At 33.6% G+C, this 20,833-nt stretch overlaps 2 protein-coding genes across 3 annotated transcripts; one reads left to right on the top strand and one right to left on the bottom strand.

The window, feature by feature from the left end:
- Nucleotides 1-1,696: 1,696 nt before the first annotated feature.
- On the bottom strand, nt 1,697-9,659 carry LOC105137563 (phosphoglucomutase, chloroplastic-like). The gene is made up of 22 exons (XM_011043349.1): nt 9,174-9,659; nt 9,012-9,077; nt 8,779-8,823; nt 8,575-8,667; nt 8,434-8,486; nt 7,886-7,937; nt 7,710-7,778; nt 7,276-7,344; nt 6,407-6,529; nt 6,279-6,331; nt 5,807-5,885; nt 5,662-5,726; nt 5,511-5,578; nt 3,980-4,098; nt 3,826-3,900; nt 3,593-3,708; nt 2,803-2,944; nt 2,587-2,668; nt 2,455-2,501; nt 2,270-2,347; nt 2,076-2,181; nt 1,697-1,986 (listed from the first exon to the last, which is right to left on the bottom strand). The coding sequence occupies exons 1-22, from the start codon at nt 9,411-9,413 to the stop codon at nt 1,919-1,921; spliced, it is 1,908 nt and encodes a 635-aa protein (XP_011041651.1). The 5' UTR covers nt 9,414-9,659; the 3' UTR covers nt 1,697-1,918.
- A 3,581-nt stretch (nt 9,660-13,240) lies between these two features.
- LOC105137562 (MADS-box transcription factor 6-like) lies at nt 13,241-18,513 on the top strand. Of its 2 annotated transcripts, XM_011043346.1 has the most exons (9): nt 13,241-13,285; nt 13,572-13,782; nt 15,655-15,733; nt 15,975-16,036; nt 16,418-16,517; nt 17,148-17,189; nt 17,706-17,747; nt 17,886-18,019; nt 18,231-18,513. In XM_011043346.1, the coding sequence occupies exons 2-9, from the start codon at nt 13,598-13,600 to the stop codon at nt 18,322-18,324; spliced, it is 738 nt and encodes a 245-aa protein (XP_011041648.1). In that variant the 5' UTR covers nt 13,241-13,285; nt 13,572-13,597; the 3' UTR covers nt 18,325-18,513. The 2 variants fall into 2 exon arrangements, with proteins under 2 accessions (XP_011041648.1, XP_011041649.1); XM_011043347.1 differs by lacking the exon at nt 13,241-13,285 and having other exon boundaries at nt 13,513-13,782; nt 17,886-18,050; nt 18,169-18,245.
- Nucleotides 18,514-20,833: the final 2,320 nt, after the last annotated feature.

Raw genomic sequence — 20,833 nt, 5'->3', positions numbered from 1 at the left:
ACAGTTCTATCCTCTTATATCATGCACTACAAGTTTCGCTTACTTTTCTCTTATTGGGTCTGGTGGAGGACTTCAATCACATTAGAAATGGGGAGCAGAGACAATCCAGATTGATTTTGGTTTTGGATTTTTGAAGGAAAAGGTGGGCTCCATTCAATGATAGTAAAAGTATGTTCTCTTTGCCAAAGGAAACACTATTGAACCTGGTCGAGCTTAACATAGAATTTCATGTGTCCATTTAAGGGGAAACTAAAGAGCATATAACAAAAAATTAGGCTTATAATTTAGGGATTTACAAGTACAAAACCTCCTTCAATTAAGATGCAAAACAACAGAAAATTCGCATTAGTGGATGCTTATCAGGAAACATCATCGAAACAAAGGATTTTAGGGTTAACTTTCTGATGCCCCAGCTTGAAGTAAAAGGGGATGTAGAAAGAAAAGCCTGCATCACAAGTGTTCTCTCATACTGAAAAAGCACTCTAGGGTCCCTCTTTGAAGTGTTTTTCTCTGTAGAAGAGAATGCAGTTAGACAATGTCACATCCTAACTAAGGGTATAAAAGTTTCCGAGAGAGAAGTGGCTGATGCTACATTTGAACTTTAAAAGGACAAAAATAGTGTCCCAACATGTTCTCACATGCTGAGTGCTTTCTGTGCCATTATGTCAATTGGGGCTGCTGGAGAGTGTTGCCTTGCATTTCAAAGAAGACTATGAAGTATTAAAGACATTTATTTTCCCATTATATCTTATATTGTGGTCATGCTTGTTTTAGTTGTACACTCAGCTCCCACAAAAGGCGGTCGGGACCTGGCATTGGATGTTTCATCATGATCTGATCAGCTAAAAGCACGCCAATAGGATCAACCTTGACAACAAAAAGAGCTGCTTTGCTTGTCATAAACACACCACCAGATCATGTCTTTTGAAGGGATAGCCATGACCATGCAACAAGCTCTATCATAGATATAAATGCATGAAGAATGGTCACTAAATGATACATAATACTAACAGATCTTCTTAGTAGTTGTTGGGCTAAAATATTATATGGACATAGCAATATTGAAGGAGAATTGCGTATCAGATATGGGTAAATTGGTTTACAAATTCAAGGCAATATCTGCAAGTGACTTGTAATTGTCTTATCATGGGTGTACCATTGCATTTTGTTGTCATGGAACAGTGGATGAAACTAAATGAAATGACAAAGGTTGTACCAACATACTCCCTTTCAAATGCTCTCTCTATTCAACCTTTTCAGTCTGCTACTTTCCATTTGTTCTCTTTTCCTGTTATTTATTTTCCTATTTCCATCCTAAAATGGTCCAAAATTCCAATAATATTTTTAGACGATTTACTTAAACTTAAGCGATCAAATATGAAAAATCATGTAGACAGCTCCAAACCATGCTTCAATTGGAGGGCGGGATCTTTGTATAGCTGAGATAGAGCAGAGAACACAAGGACATTAATTTGGAGGATTTAACATCCAGTAAAGAACGGCAGGAGCAACAGGAAACTCGTATAGAGCTTGAGTAGGTGTCTTCTAATGGGGTCAGATAAGAAGGTTACCTTAACCACGTTCAACATGAGGTTTCAGTTAACATCTAGCCAATATTTATGTCTTATCATTTTTACTGTTATCCATCCACAATGACTTCAAATCAACAAGGGGGAGATGAAGATTAACAAGGGCATGTAGTGAATGCAAGAGATTTTATTTGCATAGATGTGTTTTAACTTACTTTACATGGAAAGATTTATTGAACCATAATACCATGCTAGCTAAAGTACAACCAAAATTGAGCAGAAAGAATCTGTATGGCAAGTAAAGCCAGAAAAGAAAGGAAAGCCCAACCTGCCATTAAGCATACCTTGGCATACCACTTGATTTGTGAGACTCGCAATTGCTGTTAACTTCATGTGATGACTGTTGGCTTGTCCCTTCCTGTGAAGTCTTTCAACTTTGATACAGACAATGCCAGATCTAAAACATACCAAACATATCAAGAATACATATGCAAGTAAAACCTAAGAAATTGCATTTTATTTGAAGAAAAAGACAATGTGACTGACCTATTAGTGGTTTTAGGGCTACTTGGGCATCCATCTCATGTTTAGAGATATGTGGTTCATACTGTTCGATATAGATTCTGACAGTTGCACCTGCTGATCCAGTTCCCTGCAGATGTGGATATTCCAGTTATAAGAAAAACAGGAGCCTATGTAGCTTCAAATTCTGTCAGGAAAAAATAATCAATTGAACATACAGATAAACGGAATATAATCCTTGATCCATCGGTGAAAACAAGCCGGACACCTTGCTTTGATACCACACTTCCATCCACCTATAAGATCGCATGAAGATAAGCTAAACATGGCAGTGATATTAGACTACAGATGCTTGGTGAAATTATACCAGTCGAATATGATAAACATGCAGTGTTTGACTTACAGGATCAGTGTACGTAAAGTCATCAGCAAACTGAAGCGTGTAATTTCCTATAAAGCAGATTGTAAACACAATGCTTATACATTGTCAAATAGAAGAATGTGATTATGAAGAGGAGATCAGATGCAAACTTACCATACTTATCACCTGGTTTGCTTTTAGAGACTATATCTCTAAGATACTGGATCATTTTGTTGGCACCTTCAGATTCACATTCCTGAAAAAGAATTTACACAAATTAAAGAATTGTACCCAGTACCCACCTCCACCAAGACAAAGGAAGTTTAGCCCATAGCTAAATCCAAAGCATCAACTATATTATCATCTACAAAAAAAATTTCTGACGCTTACTTCATAGTCATATCTAGAAAAGAAATTTCTTCCAAAGGTTGCCCAATGCTCTTTCGCAACATCAGCAACAGATACTAACTTCTCCCCTGGTTTCTTGTCTTTGTTTCTGTAAGCAATAATTGAAAGCCAAGCTAAAACAGCCCTGCAATTGGATAGATTTGTTATTCTATATGGGATTTGGCAGCCTTTCATAACAGAAGTGAGATGTGTTAAACCGAGCCAAAAAATTCCTAAAAAGGGAGACTCTTAGAACCAAACATTTGCATTGAAAATGTGATGATTCAGTGCAATAGAACTTTATGGAACAGATGCAACACAGAATCAGGTTCACCAAACATTCACAAAATACTTAGGTCATAAAATGAATCTGATGAGGTTTTGCAATAATCACAACAATAGACAGCAAATCCAAACAATATACTTGTGTTGGAAAATTTGAAACATGCAATGAGAAAAATATTGTGTTTTGATTATGTCAATACCTATCAATTTCAAGTAAGACATTCCTACGACAAAGATAATGTTAAACAACTATTAAAATTCTAATTCAGCTCTAAAGTTGTGAACCACTTGAATTAGATTGTAGTTCCATCAGCAAAACAGCCAATCTATTCCTTCCATCAGACCCCCTACTCTTTCACAAGGAATAAGCAGGACAATTATATGGCATACCTTCTACCCCTACCAATTGGACCGCTATATGGCTATTTTTTGTTATCACTAATAGGCAGGAAAGAGCCTTGATTCTGGTATATGTGAGAGGTTCAATGGATGCATCTCAGATAGTTACCATATGCCATCCTTCTCACGAATGTGATCAGAACCAGTTCCAAAACTTTCTTCACCACAAATTGACAGTTTTCCAGCATCCATAAGATTCCCAAAAAATTTCCAACCAGTAGGGACCTGAACACGAAAAAAGATTCTCAGAAGACAAGCATCTCTGTCAACCCAAACCCTATTCTACCTTCTATCTTTTCCCCCTTTAATGAAACTAAGAGTTTTGTTCAAGATTTTCCGAACCTCAAAAAATGGAAGATTCAATTTTTCAGCCACACGATCTAGAGCACCACTTGTCGGCATGGAACGAGCTAAACCCTGAAGATTGGAAAGAAGACATTTATTTTTTGTTTCTTTAGACATCAAAAGGTTGAGGAAAATCTGCAGAATTTTCTACCTTAGGGCCACTCATAAAGTATGGAATGGCTTCCTGTGCATTGGCAGCAATGATAGCAACCGAATCTGAAGGAGTGACAAAAAACCCTCTACCTAGGATCATGTTTCTGTCCCCATCTCCTGATAATGGTAAGAGAAGTTAAATGTGAAAAAGAGATACTAATGACATCATGATTAATCATCATACGGAGCTAAAAGTAGAACCAAATGATTCAATAAGAAACACCAATTACTCATTCAACTGATACAAGCAATACACCACAGTGTTTTAGAAAGACATCTGGCAGCCTATATTTTCATTTCACCTTTTTCAATCTATCTGCCCCTGCTCTTGTCAAACACTCTTACCAAAACTTCAAGGACTAAAACAAAGTTCATGCCCTGGAATTATAGATCATGGTATTCCTATTCATTCTAAGGATTTAAAGTGCTTTAACATAAATCTTCTTTTGCTCGAGGATATAGCAGCAAAATAAGCAAACCAAAAATATTGGTTGGTTGTATCAACTAGCTTATTTTAATCAAAACCCATCATACAGTGAACTAAAGTGCAGATCAAACCTTGATTTAAATTCAACTATCCTTATCAAGGTTGGCCTTCGCAGGTTTTATGTTTCCCAAGCTTGGCAGAAATGCTATATGAGATGGTTTGCCACCCAAATCACTTCATTCAAGATTTGCACCAGCCCTTCCAAAACTATACAAAATTTCTTCCTTCCTATTTGACTGGTTTTTCCAGGGATACAGCAGTGAAAACTGCTGAAACAACAACAAATTTGAGACTCAAAACGATCTTGTTGTGTATGGTATCATTTTGTTAAACAACGTAACTTGAGGGTTGATTTCAAATTGGCTCATCTATATCGGTGAAAAAGTGTGAAAACAACAAATGCACACAATATATGTAATCCAGATCTAAAGCATGTTGCAGATTGATTAAATAGAGTGACTTCAATATTGGTAACAACATTTACTGACAAAGTGTTCCTGATACGTAAGCATAACAGACCAAGCTTAGAGTAATTCAGTTGGACTTCTTAATTAAAAATACACTTGTGGCTCTGTAATTGGGTGTTTCTCCAAAATGATCCAAATTCAATTTCAGTTTATGCTATTAGCTATTCATCTTTGAATTAAAAACTTAGTTATATCTTCCATTAATGTTTGAGACTAATTTCAATTTATAGCTCTTGATAGTTCAAATACTCATTATTTACATGGTCAATACTTCTAGCCTGATAAAAGGGTAAAGTTTGTCAGTAAAACCACTGAGCTCATCATTCCATATCTTGTCAATCAATAAAAACTATGGCCACAACCTAAAGTCCATTGCAATTGAAACTTTATTTAGTCCATGCCACAAAGTGGTACGCCAAACTTTCAGTGCAAAATTCAGCTCAAAACCTAAAGGGAATTACTCAGTGCAGCCTAACCTGCCAATGAATCCATGCATACATTCAAGGAATTAAGAACACATCAAACACTTGAAAAATGAGGGGGGGATATGTTATTTCAAAAGTCATGTGGTATACCATCACTTGCAGCTCCAAAATCTGGTCCATTCTCCCCATACATGATGTTGACCAAATCCTTGGCATATCTGTTTTGAGTAAAAGATACAGTTGAATTGCTATCAAATAATTGCAATTCACTATATGGTCTAGAAGTTATTAGCCAACTTACGTAAGATTAGGATCTGGATGGCCATGACCAAAATCCTCCAGAGGTACCCCATTTGAAACTGAATCCTACATCCCAAACCAACATCTGTTACAGGAATTATACTATAGTTGAAAACTATTTTCAAAATGTGTCATCCAGAAAATACCGGACTGGCCCCAAGCTTGTCCACAAAGATGGGTTTTGCGTAAGCACCAGTAACAGCATGCATGGCATCGAATATAAACCTGAAACACAAAACAATTGGACATGCTTCTGTACAGGAAAAATAAATGATGTAAAGTATATATGATTAAGATGGAAAATGCAGTATTCAAGCTATGAACTTTTCATATTATAAGGAAAAGAAAAACGATATCTGTGAAAACAGCCACAGAGATAGTGGTCTGGGGAACAGGCTTTTACATAGATGACTGCAAACAGTTCAGGGGAATCTTTGTTGAGCCAAGTTGAGATAAGTTATGGATTTCGATGCAGATTAATCAATCCATAAGTCAACACTTGGAGGAATATCAATGGCATAAGATAGCCAAAGGGAATAGAGAATCTTCTGCATTTATCATAAGCATGAACAAACATGTACGAAACTATTAATTTCACTTGGCAGAGAACCAATGTACCTGAAATCTGACCGTGAAAGGAGACTTTTGATGAGCTCAAGATCAAATACATTCTGCAAAATAATCCATACAATTACTGACACAACCCAAACGAATGGTCACCCAAATATGCACAATTTGTTTCTAACCTCCATTAGCTCCAAATAATCCGAAACTGGGTCTACTACTTCAACACTGAAGTTTCCATATCCTGTGACTCCAAGGCTAAAAAGGTCAACATCAGGAATGTCCGCCATCTTAATCTCAGATATCTGCACAGCATTTACAAAATTTCAGATTCATGCAGGAACTACCAAATTATAGGAAGTTAAATAATCAAGCAAGGAATTCTCCAAAAAAAGAAAAATCAAGCAAGCCATTCAAATAATTATGGAGGTTAGATGATGTCAAGTTGGAACCCAAAATCTTCACTTATGGAGATTACAAGTATATTGCATTTTTTAGCAAACAAGAAAAGATGGATATTAACCCACATAAGAAGTGAACAATAGACGAATAAGAAAAGTATGTAAAAATGCTTATAAAGTAACTAGCCTACACCAGCCAACCAACTGCCTTGCTTGTTCTTTCAGTTTTATGTAGCTTAACTGACCTAGAGAAGAAATCACAAAAGCTTCACAAAAGTTGAGCCTTGGCACAGGTTTATAACTTTAAAAGTTTGGATTTTTCATTCACTCAAAGAAAAAACCACTCACAAGTGGTAGCGCTCAGAATTGCCAATGTCAGTGCCTACTTTAGGAAGAAAATAAATATTTCATCTATAGCATTTACTCTTCACATAGAATCATATAGTACAGAAGAGAACATTCTTAACAATTGCATAAGAAACTAGCGTACATGGGTACAAATATGCAAAGATTACAGTCTAACTCTTCAAAGAGGACATGAAAAGTAGAAGAACATGACCATACTGAAGAAAGAAGAATGACAGAACAAAAAGGAATTGCAAGTAAACAAACAGAAACTTTTTTTCATACATAAACAGCCAGATACTTACAGAAAGGGTGTTTCCATATATCTTGTCAGTGATGGATTCAGGTGCAGGTTGCCCACTGTTGTAATTAAACTGTAAATGCAAAGAAAAAATAAAAGAATTCACATCAACTGGCTTACTTGAAGGTAACTCAACAGTGTCGGTTCATTCAACTACCCACTAATTTGTGATGGGAAAAAAATATCTTTTAACCAGGTACTACATTGCAAACCAGAACATTTCAGGATGGTTTAAATCATCAACAGGTGAGATAAATGCAAAAAGAAAAAGAACTGACAACTGCCAGTAGTATGGTAGCAAACTGCAGTGTGCATATCAGCCCATCATGCTTCATGTTTTTATACAGCTTATAAAAAGAGAAGGACCCGGGTTTAGAGTTGACTGTTGAGATGAAACTGTAGTTAAACAGGAGTATGAGGTGAGCATTAACAATTCACCTTGATACCCCAATCATATTCAGGCCCTCCAGGATTATGACTTGCACTCATTATAAATCCACCGTTGGCCTGCAGAAATATTTGTTTGGTTAAGCAGGAAAGGGGGCAATTTTATTAAAGATTTGAAATTAGTTGCTGAATCTTGCTCAAAGTATAGATGAGAAGTATGTCCTTGCCTTCCTCTTTCGGATCACAGCAGAAACAGCTGGCGTGGACATAATACCTTCCCTGGAATGGTGGAACATTAGCACCATAAAACAGACCCAAATTACATAAAAATGATTTTGGCATTCAAGATTACAAAAGGTATCACACATAAATAACTTAAGATGGAAAAATATGCAATTCTTTAAAGTTTTCCGAAATGATTCTCAAGCAAACCGTCTGATAAAAGAGAGACTTCTGAGGAGAAAATGAAGTTAGCAAACTTAAAAATCAATTTTATTGATGTCCAAACCTTACTTTTGACTATTAAAACTGCCCAAATGACTGCCAACGTTTCTCAATTAAACTTCCTGGGTTTTTGGAGTTAAATTAACTTAAAAAACCAATTTCTAATCAACTCAATGTTTGGTTCTATCAGTCAAAAGCAGCTATCACAGTTCACGAGAAATGGTCTCAAACAATTAGTCTTAGCATTCAGCACTCATCTATTACATCGATCTTCCTTTGCACATTAGCATTTCCTCCATATGACAACCAAAGGATCAATCACTGTACTTACTTGCCGACAAGGATTTTTCCAACACCATTCCCTGCAGCAATTTTGATGATTATCTGCATTTTAAATCCAAACAACTCCAATAATGAGAGAAGGAATCATAGAATTAAACACGTCAAAGGTTGATCAAGTAACAGCAATCACCTGTGAAGCTTCTCGATTGAAGTAACGACCGTCCCCTCCCAAGACCAGCACTCCATTCTTGTAATCCTCTGGTGGCAATGAATTAAACAATGCCTACACATACAAAAAACTCAAGCTTTACCCAAAGCCCTTATCAAATGCCCCCTAAACCATAACATAGTACAGAACTCAAGGCCACAAAACATGAAAAGGAAACGATCAAACCTGAATCCAATTTGCAAGGTAGTTTTCCTCAGTGAAAACCTTAACCTATAAGAACACAAATTTGAAACCAGACTAAATCACCTGATCCCATCATCATCATTGAAAAAAAAAAAAACTATCAACTTCCACCAAATACTTGATTTTTATTCATCAAAACACAAAAAACCCGTAATATTAATTCACTTTCCTAAACTTACTCGGCATCCAAACATCCAAAAGAAGCAGAAAATTACCTTCTTTCGCAGACCACTTGTCCCTGTCCTCTGACCCTCAATTGGCTTTGTCGGCACTGAATTAATCTGCAAAAACACAAAAAATCAAATCCCCATTTGTTGTTATTTCCATATAAAACATACATACTTGTCTCTGCATAAATAACAGGAAAAAAAAAAAACCTTGATGCCTTCAGGTTCAGCAATGGCAGTAGAAGAGGAAGCTTTCACAGAAAGAGAAGCGCTAAGCGAATGTGAAGTTTTTAAGATTGGAGAAAATAAAGCAGAAGATGATGATAAAAGAGAGAAAGAAGAGATAGGAGCAAAGAGGGGGACACTGCCATTTGCACTAGTTTGCCTCAGTTTTCTAGAAGTTGATGAAAAGATGACATTTTCAAGCCTCAGACAACAACAAGAAGCCATTTTTTCTTGCTTCTGGATTGATAATAAAAGAAAAGGGAAGTTTTTATTCCTTTCCCTCAATGTATTCTTCTCTTGGAAGTGTTACTATGCAGTGATCACTGAAGGGAGAGATTTTGGGATGCGAGTCAAGAAGAAGAAGAAGAGTTGAAGAAATCCATGACTGCTGCCCGTATTTTTAAAAGACTTACCTTTACTTCCTTCCTAGTCCTACCACTACACAGTACACGCAGCAAGTCATGTGAACTTCCTTCTTTTTTTTCCCTCCCCTTGTTTTTATTTTCTCTTTTCCATTTTTCAAAAATATTATTTCTTCTTCTTCTTTTCTTTTTCTTTTCTTGTCATTGTCATACCTCATTTATTTTGCCTATAGTATGATTAAACAAGAGTTTTTGTTTTGTTGATTTATGGAAGAGTGAGGTCTCTTCTTTTTTTTCTAACATTTTAAAAAAATATTAAAAATAAATTTGAAGATGGTGACATGTTGGACAATATATAAAATTGAGATGACTCACAAATAGCAAAACAAAAAAATACCAACTAAAAAATTTCTAAAAAAATATTTTAAAACAAATTAAAGTTGAATAGGGTTAATCTTTTAAATTTATAATCCAAATCCTTAGACGAAAGAGACAATATTCAAGGCAACCCTGTAAAAACAAAGAAGCACCCAGGGTGACATCATTAAATATAAATCTAGAAAAAAACAAAGAAGCATGATTTTTATTTAAATAAATATTGATGAGTAAAATAAAAGGAAAAAAATCTAAAACAAAACAAATCACAATTAAAAGAAAGAAAACTAAATTTGATATAAAAACCAAACATTTATGGAAAGATTAAATGGAATTAAATGTTTAGGGATGTAATTGAAAGCAAATTTAATTAAAAATGATTTTAAAAAATAATAATTAAAAGAATCAAGACCAAATTTGATATAATAAAATGAAAATAATAATTAAAAGAATCAAGACCAAATTTGACATAATAAAATGAAAAAAAAATATTTAAGGATGAAATTAAAAAAAAATCAATCAAGAAAATTATTCAAGACAAAACAAATAGCAATTAAAAGAATGGGGACTGGATTTGATTAGAAAAATTAAGAAAATCAAATGATTATGGATGGAATCAATAATAAAATTTAATTAGAAATAATATATGTAATTAAAACATTTGTAATTAAAAGAAGAGGGATTGAATCAAATGAAAAAAAATTAAAAGGCTAATATTATTTTTTGTATGGCCATAATGCACTTTGAAGAAAAAACAAAAAGAAAAAAAAATAGATAGATATGAAACTAAACCAAACCACCATACACGTGTCACATAAAGAAGAAAAGGACATCGAAACAAAATAAATTATACAATGAAAGTACAATTAAAACCATCGTAGTTAATCTCATACATTACCTAAAAACAATAGAGTAGTTAAAGCGTGCAATACTTTTGTAGCTCATTTATTTTTTAATTGTTCGCTTAAAACAAAAATGCACTTAGCATTAAATAATAATTTAAAAAAATTCTATTATGAAATTACTCTTAAACCCCTAAAACCTAGGCTAAAAAATTAAATGTTAATAGTAATAAAATAATTAAAATGTTTATTATAAAATACAATAACTACAAGACTCCTGAACCAAAGGTTCTTACTTTTAATTTTTAATGTCAATACAATAATTTCATTATTATGAAAAAAATAAAAAGATATTGTTGCTCGCAAATAAACAAAAAAATGATAAATTAACATCATGCAAAAATTATTGTACCCCTCAAGACAAGCTTGCTTGAACTTTCAATTATGGGAAAAAGATTGATTTTACTATCATAATCTTTAGGAATCCAAGGCATATCTACAATAGTTTTTCCGTGGGGTTTAGTTTCTTTTAATACCTTAAATTTTTTATACAAACTAAATATTTAATGCATATTCTATTGAATTCAATTTTTTTTTTCTTTGTTTCGATAGAGTCCACATCCGACTAGACAGAAAGGAAACCAGGTTTTGTCCTTTCTATTCGGGGTCACAATTTCCAAATAATGTATGATTGAATATATCAAAGATGCCACATGTACGAGTCCAAGCACAGGAGGCAAATGTTAAATGATAGCATTCTCACAATTCTTCAAAAAGCCCTCGAGTTCCCATCTCGACCACGGTGGAGTATGCCCCATTGGAAGTGCATCCTTCAAATAAAAAAACCTTTCAGAGTATTGCTAGTTATTAAATTATGATCATAGTATAGTGTGTGTTTTTATATATATATATACTACTCGTGGTTGAGAATACATTTAATTGCATTAATATTTTTATATGAAAAGATGTTAACGATACTTTAAAATTTATGGAAAATTCATTGTGCAAAACTACCCGTGGATTTTCTCATTAAATATTATGGACTCATTAGTTATAGAGTTTTTTTTTCTGTTAAAATACTCTTTTTTTCTATTCGCTCTTTATGGACTAAATTAATGACTAAAATACTCTGTTAAAAAATTTAGGTTGAGAGAAAACATCTTACTTGATTTGATTTGGTGTTTTCAGGCTATGTTATTGTGTTTTTTGGGTTGAGAGATGAGTTTTTGTTATGTGTGTGTGGGTATATATATATATATATGTTTTAAGAATTCTATTTAGGTGTTTTTTTTAGTGAGAATGAGTTAAAAATAATTTTTTATGTTAAATATTTTTATTTACTATTTTATGGCCATGATAGTTTTTTTTATTTTAAATAAGGTAAAAATGTCATAATGGGTCTCCTGTTGCATTCACATCGTTAAGGTCACAGGCACAGTGCCTAAAAGGGTAAAAATCAGTTGATAATATTTTTAAGATTGTTTGAAAAGTAATTTAGTAAAAAAAAATCACATCATGGATGATGACAATTCTATGTGGGCTAACAAAAATGCACAATCCAATCTATTATTATATTATAAAGTTATGATTTTTACAACCAAATTTCTATCCATTACCCGTCATATGCTTCTTACCTATCTTATCAAGTCAAATCATCTCTATTCTTACATTATTATTTTTTATAACACATAATAATTTTGTTAATAAATATATTAAAAAAAAAACAAAAGATAATTATTAATAGCTTCGTGTAATTTTGGAACTTGGAGACTTGAAGGGTAAAATCAGAAAATCTTAGACTCTCGAAATAGTGGAACATGTAAGAGGGGTAAAAATAAAGTTTACCCAACTCCTGTATAATGTACGTAGCTTGCAAACCAATTGGGACAAGACACGCATGCCTACAATCCTTGTTAAATCAGAGAAGCACCACCATGCACAGCTCGACACGTATCCTTCATCTTTCATTTTCCACAGTTGTCATAAAAAGACCCAACGATGAACTACCCATCTCCACGCACACAAAATAAAAATAAAAATAAAAATAATACACCCTTGAAAAACAGTTAAAAAAAGCAGAGACCGAGAAGAAGACCATTTGGGCTTTGCCATGCAGCCTCCATTAAAAAGTCACACTAGCTAGGTTTAGTCTAGCTTGCTGGTAAAAACTAGGGTTAATTATTATTATTATTATTATTCTATTTTTTCATTATTTTATTTAAATTCAATAACATAAATAGTTATAAGGTAGTGTTTAGATTTATTTATTTTTTATAGAAAGAACTAAAATTACTTCAAAGATGAATTTAATGTGTACCAGATTACAATGATCAACCTAACAAATAATCCTAGTTCAACTTTTTGTCTGCATTTATATTCTATAAGAAGGAAATGAAACTGGCAACTCAGACAAATATTATGACAAATTTAATATTTCCATATGTTAAGGTTTCCAATCACCCAGACACCATGATGTCTTCATCCTATTTTGTTACACAGAGAGGGAAAACACAACTCGGTATTTTTTCTTGTTCTTCCACTTATGGCGAAACAGCCCATTTACAGAAAGCTTTTTTCTTCTTCTTCTTTTTCTTTTTACTCCCAATATTTAATTTTTAAGCCTCCAATGTATGTGTGTGTGTGTATATATACACACACACGCTTGTGTGAGTAACATAGGTAGTAATAGTCTGCACTTGTTTAGTACTAGCTAGGCAGAGATGTATCTAGAGATATAGGAAAAGAGAAAGATCATCAAGAGAGAGTCGTCCTTTCATTCTTGACTTTGTTTCTTGTATTGTTAGGTTTTCTTCTTCAAGAGGGCAAACAAATGGGGAGAGGAAAGGTGGTCCTGGAGAGGATTGAAAACAAGATCAGTCGTCAAGTAACTTTCTCCAAAAGAAGAAATGGTTTGCTCAAAAAAGCTTATGAACTCTCTCTTCTTTGTGATGCTGAGGTTGCTCTTATCATCTTCTCTAGCCGAGGCAAACTTTTTGAGTTTTGTAGCAGCACTGAGTAAGCTAATTGCCACCCTTTTCATTCTCTCTTTCCTTTTTCTTCCTGCATTAATCTACATGTGGGCGTGTGTGTCTTCTTCTCTCGTACGTCCTAGCCATTCTTGCTTCAAATATTCAACATCTTTTCCATAAATTCGTTTACAAAATTTAAGCACCCTTATTTGGGAGAAAGGAAGTAAGAAAATGAGATGAGCATCTTCTTCTTCTTCTTCTTCTTCTTCTACACCCTTCCTTTAATTCTTCAATTGCGGTTTTTGAGGAGTGTACTTAATTCCCAATAGGATCTTGACACGACTGGTGTTTTTTTTTTTTTAATAATCCCTCAACAGATCTTTGGGTCAACTCAGACTGAACAGTTTAATTTATGGGCGGATATTTAGGGTTTTTATCTGTCTTTTTTACTCCTCTTAGACATGTCCAGGTGGATTCAAAACGTACAGTTCATTAAAGAGTCAAATCATGGTACTTTTCTTCATTTATGACGTGCCTGATCCTTGTTCAAGAATCAAGCCACTATATATTGTGCTCTCTAGCTACCGGTGCACCAAATCCTTGTCGAGGTGAACCAAAAAGGCTTTAATGTGGTCATGCCATGACCTTATCACTCTTATGGGATTGGGAGAAAGTGAGATTTTCTATATAGCCTGGCTAGGAACAGATCACCACCATCCTAGTTTTAGCCATGTATTTGCTTTGATTTTCTCCTATACTTCTGCATTTTGATGTAATATTTACTTTGTGATTTGAACAGTGCTTTGTTTCTCCTCTATTAACAAGAAGTGATCGATGCCTACAAGAGTAACATGGAAAAAGCTTTAGATGATTGTCCTTCAAATTCCCTCAAGAACATATCCAAGGACAATTCTAAATTTGGCTAAATATAAAATACAAAAAGTGGGTGCACGTGTAGTGTGTAGTGTGTAGCTGCATTCAAAAATATATGTTTATCGTGTTCGTGGAAGCATTCTAGTTTAATGTCGGTGGGAGTTTGGTTAATGCTAATGGACTTTTCTTTTCTTTTTTCTCCCTTCTCCCAGCATAAAAATTATTGCTTGATCCATTTAGTTATTAGTATTTCAAATTTATTCCTTATATTTTTAGCCAAACCTATTAATTTCACTTTGTGTTTTAATAATTTGAGAGAAAAAAAACTCTTTTATCAATTGAGCAGGTGTATTTTTAATTTGAGCCAATTAAATATAATTTTTCAAAATTAAATATTTATCTCAACTAAGTCAATATTTTTTTAACTTTTTATTCAATTTTATTAATAATTAACATAACCCATCTCACCCTCTTTATTCTATAATTATTTTTTTAATTTATATAATACGTATTTATAATTGACTGAGATGAAAAATAAAAATGTTTAATTAACCGAATTAATATTTAACAGAAGGAATTTTTTTTTATTGAAGTAAAAAAACAAAGAAAAGGAGAGTATAATATCGGGCATTACAGTTCCCTTTTTTGGTGTTTATGACCATTAATCATTATATGTACTTTCATATTAATCTTGTATATTTTTTCACCTTCATGATATGTTTTTATCTTATTCATTAAAAATAAATGATTGTCACCATAATAATACTATGTACAATCAATTTGGAATAGAGATTAAAGAATCTTATAAATACCCTGGTGCTGTTCTTGATTGTGTTGAGTCTTGTGATCATGCCTTGTGTTAATATGTTAAATAGAAGTCACTGGCATTTTAGTATCATTTTAGCATAATGATGTCGTAAAAACCCTAGAGAAGAAAAGAAATGGAAGAGGATTTGCGGGTGATGTTTGTCTTTATTTTTTTTTAGATGTCGTTTTTATTATTATAATTTAATTTAATATTTTATTATTTCTTTCTTTTAATCAGCATTAACAAGACCCTCCAGCGGTACCAGCAATGTTGCTACAGCACAGAAGGCACCAATAATCCTGAGGAAGGGTCACAGGTTTTGGTTTTAGTTATCTCAAGTTCTTAAACTAAGTCGATATTTCTAGTTTCCTGATAAATATAGTTTGATTCCCATTTGAATGAATTTCCTTGTTCATAAAATTATTAGCCCCTCCTGAATGATTTCTAATTTATTTTATTTTTACAATTTTTAAGTTCATCATGTGCTAGATAATTAGAAGGGTTCATTTCTTATTTTAAATGCATCAATTTGTTCTTTTTTTGTTGGTCAATTGCAGACCTTATACCAAGAGGTCTCAAGGTTAAGGGCAAGATGTGAGAGTCTTCAGCGCTCTCAAAGGTTATCTCAATTTTTAATTAATCTTTTTAATTATTTTTTCTTAAAAAAACCCTAATTTAAAATTAAAATGCAACTAATAATCGGCAATGGCAGAGCTAACCTTGTTTCTAGGGGGAGAGGGGAAGTAAATTTCTCTTTCCTATGACTATTGAGGGTTTTGATTGAACTTGAGGTCCTCTTCAACCTCCATTAAATGATATTTTTATTTGGTTTCGATTTAAATTTAACGTGTAAATAATACCTTAATTAAATAATATTCTGATTAATTAATAATTAAATTTTCACGGTCTACAGATATTATATCGAGATTGTAAATTATACCATTTTATTTTTTAACATGCTAGCAAATTAGAGTCTGATACATGCATGTTTCTTCTCAAGGAATTTTCTTGGAGAAGAACTTGAACCACTTACGGTGAAAGAGTTGAAGAAGATTGAGAAACAGCTGGACAAAACTCTTTCAGAAGCTAGGCAAAGGAAGGTACACACACACACACACACATATTATGGATAAATTCAAGGATTTTGTAGAATTTCTTATCAATACTGAAAGCTAATGTTTCAAGTGCAAGCTGCTAGCTTCAGGATTTGATCCATTAATTTTTGTCATTAGACAATCAGATGTCTTATAATGAACTTCCCATTTCAATTCTCTTTAATTCTACTACTAGCCACTAGCACTGATTTGGCGTCCATGACCAGCCTAAACGCTTACGGGATTTAGATTTGATTCTCATTTTATCCTTTCGCTAGAACCAAGTCTTTTAAAGACATTTCTGATAGATCCAACCTCTTGTTCAAATTCTATCAGTCTTCAGGGAGCTGGACTCAATTTCTATATACAGACCATTGTAAAATTTTGTCGTATTGCCTACTTGTTAGTATTTTGTAACAAATACTTCATGCTGGTGGTGGAGTAGCTACAGAAACATCAGAACTATTAATGTTGCGTTATCAAACGCAAACCTAGTCTTCTACCTAGCTATAGTTTACTCTCTTTATCCCCTTTCTGAGGTTTTGTCTCTTGGATCTATTCTTTATAATAATAAAGAAAGATGGTAAAATTGATACGATAATCATAACAATGTTTAATTTCTTCTCATCAATGCAGACGCAACTGATGTTTGATAGGGTGGAAGAGTTACGCAAAAGGGTAAGACTGCATTACCACCCGGCTTAATTTGCCGCCACCAATTGCTACATAAATCTATGGCAGCTTTAATAGTCTTTGCATATTTTTTACCCTCCATGACTATTTCGGAGAGTACTATCCCAATCAAACTGAAGAAAATGTTTAATGTAGTTAATACCTGACCTGGTTAGTATGAAGTTAAACTGAATCATTGTTGCAATCTAATCAATTTTGTTTTCCAAAATATCAGATTTATGGTTAATATGTGTTAGAAAAAAATTAGCAGTGAAAGGTAGAAATGCAAGCATGGTGTAACTCATATCTCATTCATATCATATATTACTCTCAAAAAAAAAAAAAAAGTCTAATGAACTTGGACTTAGATTACTCACTCTGATCAACTCATATATTTATATTAGTGTAGGGATAATTCAAGAGACTCCAAGAATATCTACATTTGAATATATGCACTCTGGAATAAGTGAAAGAGTTTCTCGGATGTAGACTTCAAAAATAATTCCATGTACTGGCATGCAGGAACAAGATCTTAAAGAGAAAAACCAACAGCTCTGGATTAAGGTATTTTTTTTCTTGAATTCACGCCATTCATAAATAATGTACTTGTGTATGATGGAAATGCATGGAAGTTGTTTGGTTTCTTCAAAAGAAGGAGAGGGATTAAGCTGCTTGAGTTGCTGATCATGGTGGAAATTTCAGCTGGAGGAAGTTCAGCGTCTTCCAGCTATTCATGGTGTAGGAGATCCTAGCAAGGGAGATGGAAATAGGCAGATTATGATGCACCCTTCCAAATTCAACCACGTTGAACCTCAACCCAGTTTGCAAATGGATCAGTATGCTTTCTTTCTCCTTCCCTTTTTACTTTAATGGAACTGAAATAACCATGCTTATACTTATATATAGATTTAGTAAGTAAATCTTGATTGTCAATGAAATTGAAGTGTACAGGAAAACTCAAGCATGATGGTGAGTACTAGAACAGACTTTTTCCTTCACTTAACCTAGGACTTTTTTTTTCATACAAAACTGTTTCTTGTCAAACAGGCACCAACAATTTGTTTCCGAGGAACAAGGCTTTGATTCCAGGATTAGTATTGGAGGCAAGAATAAGTACCCTACTCCAAAATGGTTCCCATGAAGTATAAATTCTTCAACACGTACAAGTGTGTCTGATGAAATATTGGGTTCCAAGATGTGTTCCAAAATTGTTGATGTGTGATGAACATGAATCTGTTGTGCCCAAGGAATGACATTTGAGTAAAAATTACCATCAAGACACTGCTAATATGCTTATTAATTTCTAGAGATAGTGGTTTTGAGATACTTGGTTATGACTGGCTATTTTACTGCTTGATTCCATGTTGCTTTTCAGAAATAATGATAATGAAAGGCACATATATTCCCTCTAGCAATCTATTGTGTAATAACATGTAGAAAATCTCAGATGCTAGTTTTGTGAAACCGTAGTGGAGTGATTATAAGAGGTTCCGCATGCATTATATATCTTCGATGGTAATTGATGCATGCATGTGCAAGCAAAAAAACAGTAAACAAGTATAAAACTGATAGAATTGATGAGTAAGTAAAAAGATCTTCTGAGCCTGATTGGGGAAATCATGCAGCGGATGGACCGGAAAAGTAGTCCCTCATAGAATTTAGCCTTAGAAATGATCTCCAGTACAAATTTGATTTCAATCTAACAACCAACCGGACAAATAATTATTACCTCTTATAATCATTATACTAATTTGGCATAACTAATTAATCTTTTCTTAGGCCTAATATTATATTTCACTTATCTATAAAAACATATGCTAAACCATTTACATGGTCTATTTATGGAACATCCTCATCTAATTGCTCAAATCTTTGTTTTTTACAAGCACAACTACATCAATAATGACTATTTTTATGCCTCTTAAGTTCAATGGGATCTCTCGTGGATTCTCGAAAAGAAAAGAAAAAACTTTATTATTTATTTGCAGATTTTAGGCATAAACATGGGATGTTGTTCTATAGCGAATAACGTCTTCCTCAACATGCTTTTGTAAGTTAAGAAAAATTAGCTCGAGCCATGAAAAACTACGAAGCGCCTATCTAGTATCATCATCCTAACATAACACTCAACATGTTGACATGCAATATGAAGAAGATCACATATATTTTTTGAAATTCTTTATTGGAATGAAGAACATGCAACACGTTTGTCTATATATAAAAGCCAGCTCTCATTGTTTCGTTGAGTCTTGCTGAAGACATGAGAACAACTGCAAGAATCTTGCTTCGTGTTTTAAGTCAAAACATCTTTAAAATGACTTGTAAAACAACCATATTCAAGTTGGACTCCTCTTACTCTATTATTGGTTGCGGGATGGTGTCTTGAGCATCATTTTATTGCTAGCAGAATGGATTAGTGACTCCAAGTTAGACAAGATTGCTTTCTCTTTGTTCGCTTTATCTTTTTTCTAACTTGCAACCCTCAATATTTATTTGATCCTTCAATACTTTTCAACGAGTCTCACAAAAATAAGAGAGTAAAATCAAGTTATTTCCATAATTATTAAACATAATTTGATGTTTGATTTAATATAAAACTTGATTATGGATTGAAAAAAAATATATTATTATTTAAAAAAAAAATCATTGAGTTTTTTCCTGACTTAAATAATATCAGCTCTAAAATTGTTTTTTTTTAAAAAAAAAAAACCTAATATGAGTGTAGACAAAGTTTAATAACAATGGTTGATTCTCAACAAGAATCCTATGTGTTGCTACCTAAATTTTGACCCATGTTTTTGATAAATTTGAAGGTCGGACCATCAGTGCATATGCTAATTTCAATTGCAACTATTAAAAACCCTAAAAAAATGCACTTTGATATATTTGCATTGTTTTTAGCATTTTCAACGTCATTTCAGAAAAATTAAATTTTCAAAGGTATTTCAAACGCGTTCAACTTTTAACGCGTACATTTTACAATCACTGATTTTTCTTATTGAGTCGACGTTGATATTGCTCACTTTAAAAATACAAAAAAAAAAGAGAAAATCAAAATTAACAAAAAAAGAGAGAAAAGAAAAAGAAAAGTTGAGGGACTAGTTTGAAAACCTAGCAAAGCTTTTCCTATAAATACCATGCTACAGTAGAAGCAAGGAGGAGGGGAGGAATTGGAAACAAAAAAAAAATTGATTCGGCGGAGAAATTTTAGGGAGGGGAAAACAGAAGAAAAAACCTAAAATTATTCTATCTTTCAGCCGCCTCTCCCTAGAAAAAAAAACTCCCTTTCTCTGCCATTGGAGTCTGCTTGCCCCCCACCTTCCTTGGAGAACAGAGACTACCCCTGCCTCCCAAAACCAAAAAAAAAGTCGTCGCTCATCATCTTCCCTACAGCCGCCCAAGAGAAAAAAATTAAAGCTTTCATCTTTTATCAAAGAAGCCGCCACCACAAACCCTCCCTTTTAGCTTGCGATTTTTGCTCCTGAGCAGCTCCCATTTGCCTTGACAAAGCAGGTCGTCGTTCCCTGTTTCTCTTCGAAACCAAGGGAGCCTTCTCCTTTTTTTTTTTTCTCCACACTGCTGGAACCTTCCTCTCTCTCAGCCGCTCACTTCCCCTCCTTAAAAAAAAAAAAAAACAAGAGGCCACCTGC

The sequence above is a fragment of the Populus euphratica genome, unplaced genomic scaffold (assembly GCF_000495115.2).
Source record: "Populus euphratica unplaced genomic scaffold, PopEup_1.0 scaffold149.1, whole genome shotgun sequence".
Lineage (NCBI taxonomy): Eukaryota > Viridiplantae > Streptophyta > Magnoliopsida > Malpighiales > Salicaceae > Populus > Populus euphratica.
The sequence above is the reverse complement of the archived record's forward strand: the minus strand, read 5'-3'. Positions and strand labels throughout refer to the sequence as shown.